This window comes from Colius striatus, chromosome 2 (genome assembly GCF_028858725.1).
Source record: "Colius striatus isolate bColStr4 chromosome 2, bColStr4.1.hap1, whole genome shotgun sequence".
Taxonomy (NCBI): Eukaryota; Metazoa; Chordata; class Aves; order Coliiformes; family Coliidae; genus Colius; species Colius striatus.
In genome coordinates this window covers 50377557-50388997 of record NC_084760.1, presented here as the reverse complement: position 1 = coordinate 50388997, position 11441 = coordinate 50377557, and the positions used below count along the sequence as shown (strand labels likewise).

The 11441-nt window shown below is 39.3% G+C and overlaps 1 protein-coding gene across 1 annotated transcript in view; it reads left to right on the top strand.

Annotated features, from left to right (window-relative positions):
* REV3L (REV3 like, DNA directed polymerase zeta catalytic subunit) overlaps positions 1 to 11441 on the top strand; it is a 117072-nt gene that overhangs the window by 49955 nt on the left and 55676 nt on the right. Inside the window, exon 5 of the mRNA XM_061990510.1 lies at positions 511 to 607. Coding sequence (XP_061846494.1) covers positions 511 to 607 — 97 coding nt within the window. The remainder of the gene's footprint in view (positions 1 to 510; positions 608 to 11441) is intronic.

Genomic DNA, 11441 nt, shown 5'->3' with positions numbered 1-11441 from the left:
AACTAGAAGCTATTTATAGTCTCCTTCATCATTTATTTATGTATTGTGTATTCTCTTTCAGCTCACAGATAAGAAAGAGGAAAAGTATGAAGTAGAATTTAGTGTTTTCTTTGGCTTATAATTTCCTTTGGGATCTGACCTGAGGACCCAGACACTTGGGAATTCTGAAGTTTACATCAGACTTTAGATAATTTACTTTGAAACTTGCACAAATAGCAATTGAATTTAGGTTAAGATATTACTAGAATACAACAAATGTAATTCTAATAACATTGCTGCATTGAGAATGTATTTTTCTTTTTATATGTATCTACATGTTAGAAAGTGAAATCATTTAAATGATAGGAGAATTACTTGAAGATTCTATCATGCAATGCTATTTATTCTTTAGGAGCATTTGGACTGGTAGTGTAAATAATAATAAATGCAATTATATAATGGTATGTGTAAAAAAAATGTAAATATTGCTGCATAAATTTAATCCATTTTTCATTCCATTTTTCTTTCTAGGTGATACATCAGGTGTCAGTAAACGTCATCAAATTCGTTTGACAGAAAATTCAAGCAATGCATCTTTTATTGAATGGGAGGAAGATGAAATACCAAGGTCAGCATGCCACATTTTTTTAGTGTATGCTGTACTTTCTTAGATACATCAACTTGTATATACTACAGGGTTCTAGTTCCTCTTTTAAGGGACCCTTATATGGTTCATATGTTAAAAAAAAAAGTGCTAACATGAGACAGATGATCGTGATTCAGTTTCTTTGTGTAGTTTTCGGTCCTCGTGACACTTTCAGATATATGGATGTAAAAATCTCAGTGGGATTGGTAGTAGCTTTACTTCTGTACAAAAAGGAATGTATGTGAGGTGTTGGTATTTTGAGATCTAGTGGGTGGGGAGAGAAACAATATCCAGTCCTGCCTCAATTTGTGTAGTTTATCCATAGCAAGTTCATTCTTTAAGCTATTTCCTAATATCTGACAGGTCCTGTAAATACTGTCATCTAGTAATCTTCTCAGTCTTTGGGTAGTTCCTGTCATCCTCCTCTGAATAGCTTACCAGGCACAGTATTCCACACCGCTTGGTAGCATTATGTACTGGGAACATTCAGTTCTTCAGTAGAAAGTGCATTAAACCATACTTGAGATTTTTTTTTCTAGTGTCAAAACCATGTACTTGTGCAAGGTAGCACCTGCTTTCTGACTTTACTACTCATACTTCAAGGAGGTTTTGAAACAATATTTGTCTGATTGTTTTCTTGTAGTCAATTCATATTCAATTTTCTTAGGTTATTTCTCCTCCTTTTGGGCTGCAGAATTTGTTTGTGGTCCATTTTTACCTTTATTTGTCTCCGTTGTGCAAGCCAAGTTACTCAACTTTCAGGAGATGTGATCAGAAGTTAGATCAGGATTATCTAATGTTACTTTACACAAATCTGGGGAAGGTAAATAAAAAGAGAGCAGTGTAGTGCTTTCTGGCTGTCAAACCCGGGGAGAAATGTGCCTAGCATAGCAGGAGCCAAGGGTATCTTCTTTGCAGGCACTCATTCTCATGACTGTATCCACAAGCCTTCTTGCATCCTTCCACACTTTCGAGTATACAGCCAGGAGTGCAGTAACTTGCTTGAGTCAGTCCTTCTCTGTCTCTCTCACACATTCCAGGAGTGAGATATTATACTACATAGTATACCAGCAAATTATCGTAGTGCCATGTGGAATGGTACTGGCAGTTCTCTCCCTGATAAGCTTTAGTCTCTTTTGCCATGTCACTTTGACTTGTAAACATTTTAGGATTTTTAGCACAAAAGTTCCCCCTCTTTTGTTTTCTCCAAGTAATAATATTCCATTTGTAGTCTCTTATAAGTTTATATACAGTCTTGCATCCCAACTTTAAATTTCATTGTGTTTCTACTGTTCTGAGTTATCCTACTTTTTGTTTATGATACTGTGATCTGATTATGGATTCAATATGTCTACCAGATTGCCTATTAGCATATTTAATTAGTATATTACTGCATTTCCTGCCAAAAATATTAATGAGATGTGAAGTAAACTCAGTCCCAGAAACTGTTTTTGTGTTCAGTTCTACAAATTTTGTATAAACCCTCATCTTTTTTATGTAACTGTTAGGAATTTCATCTTTAGCCAACTCTTAAAATGCTTTCATAATTCAGGAACAAATTTACATCTTATTGTTTCCTATTTGATACTGTGTCAAACATTCCTTTGTCTAAAAAATTAATTATTTTATTGAAGGTGTTCTAGCATGGCTGTGTTCCATATGCTGCAGGAATGTTGCAGGATGTACACGCAACTGTAAAACAACAAAGCTAAACTCTTTTTTGTTCCTGATTTTGCTCTATTCATACCTACACAAAATTAATTGACTGTTGTAATTTCCCCTAGATTGTTTATTTGAGCCATCAACTTAAAACACTGTTCTTGTTAAACCCATGTTGCCATTTGTCCCATTTTCAGATTACCTTCCTACTTTATTTCCTTTGTTACGAAAATTTACATCTTGATTGTTTTACTGGACCTGTAATTGTCATGATCAGCCTTTCTGAGGATAGATCTGACCAAGATAGTATATGAGATATCTATCCAAGGAAACCCTTGTAACTGCTTCCTAAAATGTTTATGACTCAGCTTTTTTCCATACTGTTTTTACTCCTGCAATCTACAGCACTATGTGGTATTTTTATTTCTGTCTTTCCTTAACAAAGTATATTCTGTACTACTAACGTTACTTTCTGTGTGTAGTTATATCAACAGCTATATTGATTTCTAGTTTCATGTGCAATACCAGCACAGTCCACTTAATTTTCCAGCCTTCTTGAGTTCAGGTTGAGATGTTGATCTGTTTTGTGAATTATTTAGCAAAAAAAAAAAATCTGCTTACTGTATTTTACAATTTGATTGCTATTTTTGATAGTGTTTGGAGTTTCTCTTACGTGTGTGAGTAATGAACCGACCTTTCACACATCTACTTGTTACTTGCTCTTTCAAGAAAAAGCAAAAAGGGGAAAGACAGTAAAATGTTGTTTGAGGCCATCAAATCTCTGGGACTATCTTGTATTCTTAGTGATCTTAGGGATGCCTGTTTACACTTGTTATCTGCGGGTTTGTGTACATTGAGAATGAGTTTTAGAGATGGTCCATTGTGTATCTGGCAAGTCCTTGCTGCAAGTACCAGTTGACAAGTTCTCTTGTTTAACCAAGCGATGTCAGTGATTTGGTATTTCTTGACTTTGGAGTACCATATGTGAAGTGGTTGAAATATGTTGCTGGCTGCCTGGTAATATGCAAAATATGTTTCATAAGTAATGTATGTAACATTAGCAGCATTTTGCATGAGTAAGTGCCAGTGGTAGTTCCATATGTCAAAAACACTTGAGAACTATGCCAAAGTTTTGTGGTGACTGAACTCACTGCAGCACTAGATAGCACTTTGCTACTCTGCTGCTTCTCCAGCACAGTATTAAACTCAGCCATGTCATTCATGTGTGGAGGATAACTTCCTCACACAGCTGGTAAGTGAACCAGTCAGAGAAAGCACCCTGCTGGACCCTTTGTTAGTGAACAAAGAAGGATGTGGCAGTTGGCAGCTGTCTGGGGAACAGCAACCATGAAATTACTAAGTTCAGCTGAAGTCAAACTGGATTTAGAGGTAAAGGGTAATAAGAACAATTTCTAGAAATACATCAACAATAAAAGAAAGATCAGGGGGAGCCTCCATTCCCTATCAGATCCAGAAGGAAATTTGGTAATAAAAGATGAGGATAAGGCTGAGGTGCTTAATGCCTTCTTTGCCTCAGTCTTTAGTAACAGGAACATGTAGACTGTGTAAAATCAGCACCCCAAGCCAAGAGACAGGGGCAAGAAGCAAAATGTTCCCTCTACAATTCAAGAGGAGATGATCAGTGACCTGCTGCTCCACAGTGATGTGCACAAATCTATGGGGCTGGATGGGGTACATCCCAGAGTGCTGAGGGAACTGACAGGGGTGCTCACCAAGCCACTGGATGATCTGGGAAATTACAGGCCTGTCAGTTTGACTTCTGTGCCTGGGAAGCTGATGGAGCAGATCATCCTAAGTTCTATTATGCGGCACATGCAGGACAACCAGGTGATCAGGTCCAGTCAGCATGGGTTTATGAATGGCAGGTCCTGTTTAACAAACCTCATCTCCTATGACAGTGACCCACTTGTTGGATGAAGGAAAGGCTGTGAATGTTGTCTAATAAGGCATCTGACACTGTTTCCCACAGCGTCTCTTGGAGAAATTGTCTGTTCTTGGCTTGGATGGGCATACACTTTCCTGAGTGAGAAACTGGTTAGATGATCGAGTCCAAAAAGTTGTGGTCAGTGGAGTTAAATCCAGTTGGTGGCCTGTCATGAGTGGTGTCCCCCAGAGCTCAGTACTGGGGCCACTATTGTTTGACATCTTTATTAATGATCTGGATGAGGCGACAGAGTCCACCGTTAGTAAGTTTGCACGTCACACCAAGCTGGGTGGAAGTGTCAATCTGCTTGAGGGCAGGGAAACTCTACAGAGAGATCTAGATAAGCTGGATGATTGGGCCAAGGCCAATGCTATGAATTTGGCCACAGCAAGCCCCAGCAGCTCTACAGGCTTGGGGAGGAGTGGCTGGAAAGCTGCCAGGCAGAGAGGGACCTGGGAGTGTTGGTTGACAGTGACTGAACAGGAGCCAGCAGTGTGCCCAGGTGGCCAAGAAGGCCAATGGCATCCTGGCCTGTATCAGAAACAGTGTTGTCAGCAGGAGTAGGAAGGTGATCATGAACAAATGGCCCCAGGTGAGCCTTTGTGACTCACCTGAATGTTGCAGAAGTTTGTAATGCTCTGCCCTGATTTCTGCTAGTACAGTGCTTAGCAACTCACCTTAACAAGAATGTTAAATGCCAAGTTAATGACCCAGTTGTATTGAGAAGACATTTTTCAAGTCTTACAAAAATCTACTGTACGTGTCAGTTGTATTTATTAGCCTCCACTTCATTCTTTCGAGCGTGCAGTTTTGACTGCCTTAATCCTGAATATGTTAATGAGACTTACAGTAATAAATCCTTAATTTCTTTCAAAAAAGGGCTCTTCGTAGCCCAATGTTTTTAATTTGAATAATATGTCAAGTTAATTTGAAGTCTGTAGTTTTTACAGAAAGACTCCTTATACCTGTTTGATATAGAACTTTGGCAAAAGGAGCTTTTCTGCATCTGGTCACAAAAATTGTTTGCATCTAGTTGAGCTGCAGAGAATGAACTTGCCTCGTGACAAGTTACAGTTTGTTTTGAATTCAGCAATGTTGGATTTAGTGTTACTTAAATAGGATAAATCCATATTAGAATCTCTTGTAAATAAGAAATCTGATTATTTGAAAAGCTCTCATCCAATTCTGTCTGTAGCATTGAGCAATTCTCAAGCCAAATCACTGGCTGATCTCTTGGTGGGAGTGTTTTTGATGAAATATCATAACTAGTTAAAGGGAAAATAATAGAAGTCTATCTTTTTGTCAGGAAAGATGAATGTTTTTGTTAATTGTTTTAGTTATCAAACAAACTTGTCAGAAATAGGTCCCTAACACTTAAGAATATACTTTGTCTTAAACTTTTAAAGAATCCTTTCTCTTTATCTCCCCTACCAGTTGTGGGTTGTTTTTTTTAAAATCTTGTCATTTGCATGTGTCATTTAGCAAAGGAAAGTACTAGAGCCATTTCTGATATCAATAACTATTGAGTATTATGGTCCCTTTTGACTTGTTCCAAGAAACACTTTGATTTCATGAAGGGAGCAGACAAATTTGTTGCGGCCTCCTCCCATGTTCTTTTTTCCCAGTGAAGTGCAATTCTTTCTTCTTAGGTGATCAAAATGCAAGTTTTGGCTTGCCTGCAGTTCCTATTGCCTGCTGTGCAGACAGACCCTGTTTGAATGCTTTAATTGAGTACAAGCACCTGAAGTGCATGACATGAAAAGTATGCATTTTGATCATGTTATGGACTTCTTTCTCAGCTGATGGTGTAACTGGGAAGGGAGGGAAGTAATGGTATTGGGTTGTCCTTAAAATATGCATTAGGGCATGGACAGTATACTTCTGCAAAAAGGTCGAGTTGCTTTGTTTTAAGAGTTCTATGATCTGCTGTCTTAATTCTCATAGTAACCCCAAACAGTCCTGGAGATTAATAAACATATTAATGCGTAGCGTCTTACAATCATTAAGGAATTCTACATAAACGCTTCACAACTTCTGCCAGACTACTTTGGAATATTTAAAGAAATACCCTACTCTGCCTTATTTTGCTGGAACCAAGTAAAACCTTCATTTACATACAGACTGTAAAATACGTCTGCTGTATTGTGTATTTATGTGACATTACAAATTTTAAAAGTATGGCTGCAAAGAAATTATTCTGGAAACTTTACTTTCTCTACATCTGAAATATATGCCTTCGAAATGTTGTCAGGCAATTTCTGAAATTGACTTTCAGGATGCACATTCTATTTTTCTTATCCCTCACTCCATTAAAAATTCAATTGCTGAGATTTGTGTTTTGTTTCTTAGTTTCATATTATGTATAACAGAGGATTTTACTTTTGAATAAAAATTTTACTGTTATTATACAATAAAGGAGTGCAAAGATGATTCTTGAAAGCCAAGTCTGCTGTAGAAAGGTTGATGTCATCACAGTAAACTCTTATCAGCCTTACATCATGTATCAGCTGATGACCAAATAACTAGATGTGCTTTTAGACCTCTCTGTCTTTTCCCTTGTTGCAGTAAATGGATATTCTAGGTCTGGTTTTATTTCTAATTACATTTCTAACACCCTTTATTTCCATTTGGTCCAGTTCTTTGGCTGAACAGTTTTAAGAGGCTATAAGTTTTACCAGTTTCTTTTTTTTTAACTCCACTGAAGTTTTAAAACAAAATTAAGGTGGGCTTTTTCAGAACCACACTCTTTTATGGTTAAAAATAATCTTCTGGTTTCCTTAGAAAGACTTAGTGTTCTCTGTACCAATGCAGGAAGCTATTTCTGCATCATACAAAGTGCAGGTAGCATTTAAATTGACTGACATTATTTCTTCATAGGTGGACAAAAAGATGCAAGTGTAATAAAGTAGTTATAGCCTTACAGTTTTGGCTTTCTCTGTGCATGATACTGCCAAACAACAGCCTGTCGACATTTAACCCCAGGCAGCAACTAAATAAACACCAAGCAGCAAGAATGGTGTGATAACTAAAATATGCTAACAGTTATAATAATATAATAATTGTAATGACACGGAATATAACAAAAAAAAAAAAAAAAGAGAAACAAAACTAAAACCAAGTGGTGCACAATACAGTTGTTCACCACCTGACAAACAATGTTCAGACATTCCTCAAGCAACAATCTACCCTTTCTTGTCCAGCTCCCCCTAGTCTCTATACTAGGCATGATGTTCTATGATACGGAATAGCCCTTTGATTAGTTCAGGTCAGCTGTCCTGGCCACGCTCCCTCCCAGCTTTGTGTGCACCTCCTTGCTGGCAGAGCACAGGAAACTGAGATGTCCTTCACTTAAGATAAATGCTACTTAGTAAGAGCCAAAACACCAGTGTGTTATCAACACTATTCGCACACTGAATCCAAAACACAGCACTATACCAACTCTACTACAGAGAAAATGAGCGCTATCCCAGGCAAAACTAGGACACAATGTACAAAGTAAATTATGTATTTGCTAGTGCTTTTCTTAATCTTTATGAACTTAATGCACTATTGTGTGCCTAATGAATAATTCTTGCTTTTGTAGTCACAAATGAATGGGTTTAATTTCTTGAACCGTCGTACAGTACATGAATACACTTTAGAAATATTAGATCCCCATTCTAACAGAAGTGGGCAGCAGTCCGTAAAGGCTCACACTGTGGTATCCAATACCTTCAACAAGCAGCCTTCTAATTTGTTGAGTTTTGTGTCCCTGTCCCACCTCTCTCTTCTTTTGAAGATAATATCTCAGGCTTTGCCCTTTAGGCAGTAGGACTTGTTTGTAGAGGAAAAGTTTATTTGTTGGGGGGAAAAAAAGGAAAGCTGAGAGTCAGGAAGAAATGAGATAGCTGAAATGTTATGCCTGTTTAGAAGTACTCCTTTGTTCTGTACTTCACTTAAAGCATGGATTCTTTACATGAGCTGAGTATCTCAGGAGTTCTGGTGTGATGGTAAAGCAGCAGACTGTTGAAGCTGCCCCTTACCTTCGATTTGAGTTCTGACTACTTAAACCAGTTTAATTTCTGCAGTGCAATTGAGTTTTGCTGCTTCAAAGCCAGGAAAAATATTTTAGAACTCTTTTCTAGGAGGCATCCTAGCAGTTTTAATTGTCTACCAAGCAAATATACATGATTTGCCTTTAGCCCTCTTAAAGAAGAGAACGTGTCTGATTAGCTTCAGTCCTAATTTCATGTAATCTATAGTTTGCTGATGGTCTGTAACATAGGCCTTTGTAAAAGGAGTTTAGAAGTAAATATTTTTGACTTTTAGACTATTACATCTTGGGAATGTAATGAAGTAGTCAGTTTTGTTTTGGTTTTTTCTTGGCTTGCTGTTCTGTGGCTTGATAATAAATATTATACCCTAAAGCCTTTTAGAATCTTAATCTGAGAAGTCATTAGATTTTTGCTCTTGCATAGAATCATATGAATTGGAAGGGACCTTCAAGATCATCTGGTTCCAATAGCCCTGCAATGGTCAGGGACAACTTCCACTGGACCAGGTTGCTAAAAGCTCCGTCCAAACTGTCCTTGAACCCTTTCAGGGATGAGGCATCTCCAGTCTCTCTTGGCAACCTGTTCCAGTGCCTTACCACCTTCACAGTCTACCTTCTTTCAGTTTAAAGTCATTATTCCTTGTCCTGTTACTGCAGGCCCTACTAGAAAGTTTGTCTCCATTTCTCTTATGAGCTCCCTTTAACTACTGAAAGGCTGCTATGAGGTTTTCCCAGACACTTCTCTTCTCCAGACTGAGTAACCCCAACTCTCAACCTTTCCTTTTAAAGAGGTATTCCATCCCTCCAACCATCATTTTTGTGGCCTCTGCTGAACCTACTCCAACAGGTTCATGTCTTTCCTGTGCTGAGAGCTGAAGGCATTATGCCAGACCAGGTCTCAGGAGAGCAGAGCAGAGGGGAAGAATCACCTCCCTCAACCTGCTGACCACACTTGTTTTGATGTAGCCCAGGTGTGGTGGTTTAACCTTGGGTGGGTGCCAGGTGCCCACCCAGTCATTCAATCACTCCCCCTCCTCACTGGATAGAGGAGAGAGAACTATAAAAAGGGCTGTCAAGTCAAGATGGGGACAGAGAGCTCACTCAGCAGTTACTGTCATGGGCAGAACAGACTCAACTTGGGAAGAAATTTTTTTATTTATTAACAATCGATCTAAATGTAATTGGGAAATGAGAAATAGAGATTGAGTCTTAAACCACCTCCCCCCCACCGCTCCCTTCTTCCTGAGTTTCTACATCTTTCCCCCCCCAACAGTGCAGGGGGACGGGGAATGGTCAGTTCACCACAGATGGACTTTGCTGCTGCCTCGTCTCGGGAAGCCTTCTCCCAATTCCCACTGCTACAGTGTGGGGTCCCTCCCATGGGAGACAGTCTTCCATGAACTTCTCCAATGTGGGCCTTTCCCACAGGGTCTTAAGTCCTGCCAGTAAACCTGGTCCGGTGTGGGCTCTTCTCTCCATGGGTTCCCAGGTCCTGCCAAGAACTTAATCCAGGACAGGCTTTCCACAGGGTCACAGCCTCCTTTGGGCATCCTCCTGCTCTGGCATGGAGTCTGGTCCATGGTGGAGTAGAGATCTATGGATTGCAGGAGTATGGCTTGCCTTACCCCAGTCTTCACCACAGGTCAACAGGGCACCTCTTTCCCTTCTTTCTACACTGACCTTGGTGTGTGCAGAGATGTTGTTACATTCTCACTTCCTTCTGTGGCTGTTGCCATTTAGCAACTGCGCAGCAACTTCTTCCCTTTATCAAGTATGTTAATAACAGAGGCGTTACCTCCATCACTGATTGATCACGCTAATTGTCTCAGAGCTGACTGGTGCTGGCCCTGCCTGATACAGGGGAAGCTTCTAGCGGCTCTTTAAAAGAGAAGCCACTGCAATAGCCCCCTGGCTATCAAGAGTTAGCCACACAAACCCACTGCATTCCACCTCTCACCTCTATGAATCACATTTATAAGAATTATCTTTAAAATCCACATTCATCACACAGCATACACATCACACAATACAGGTGGTTTTCTGGGCTATGAGCACACATTTCTGGCTCATGTCCAGCTTTCTCTCCACCAGTACACCCAAGTCCTTCTCCACAGGGCTGCTCTCAATCCCTTCATCTCTCAGCTTGTATTGATACCAGAGGGGTTGCCATGACCCATGTGCAAGGCCTTATATGTGGCCTTGTTGGACCTCGTGAGGTTCATGTTGGCCCCTTTTTGAGCTTGTCCAGGTCCCTCTGGATGGCCATCCTGTCCCTCAGGAGTGTGAGCAACACCACTCAGCTGGCTGTCATCTGCAACATAAGCACAGCAGTTTGATTTTACATTTTCAGGTTTCATATTTCTGGATAAATACTTAAATTTCAACGGTGATGTCTGGAACATCCAGCTTCTGTTCAAAGCTTATAGAGAACGTTGAAAATATTACTATCTTATATTCCATGTTGAGATTTTTGGGACTCTGTGTGTCAGGAAATGCAGAAATACAAGTAGACGTTGTAAGTTACCAGAGAATTAAGCATCCTAAAGAACAGTGTTATGCCTCTACCAGTCTGTGATCCTGTGATTTGAACTATAGGGAGCTTTGAGGGGATTTTCTGTGTTTCCCTTAATTTTTTCAAAGGGTAAACGGACTTCCACATAGACCAGGGAACAAGTTCCTCATTCTTAGACTCCTTAAAATTATTTCACTGACAGCAACAGATGGAAGGTCACTGACCTTAGCAGATCTGGAAAGGCACAGTAGGAAGATGATCAGAACATTATACAACAAGCTTGAATCTGTTTCTAGTATTTCTAAGTCTTTAGTAAGCTGGTTATCCTTAGTTCTGCTCTTGTTTTGGATGCTAATATGCTGTTTATATTCACCAGATTATCCCAAGTCCTCTAAATTTTTTTTTTTTCAAATCTGAAAAACAAAAGATACTTTGTTTTGCTTCACTTAGTTGGAAATGTTAAACTGTTTTGTATTGCTGTGCACCATGAATGAGAGAAAAATTTTTGCCGCTGTGTTTTCTGGACACAAGATCTTTCGAACACAGATGGTCCTATTGACTGAGAGTTCTATAGAACATTTCATCCTGTATTTCAGGAGGTGAACATTATTATTATTGCTGTAGTATTTAGAGTTGTTTACCACTTCTTTATCTTCTCACTACAAAA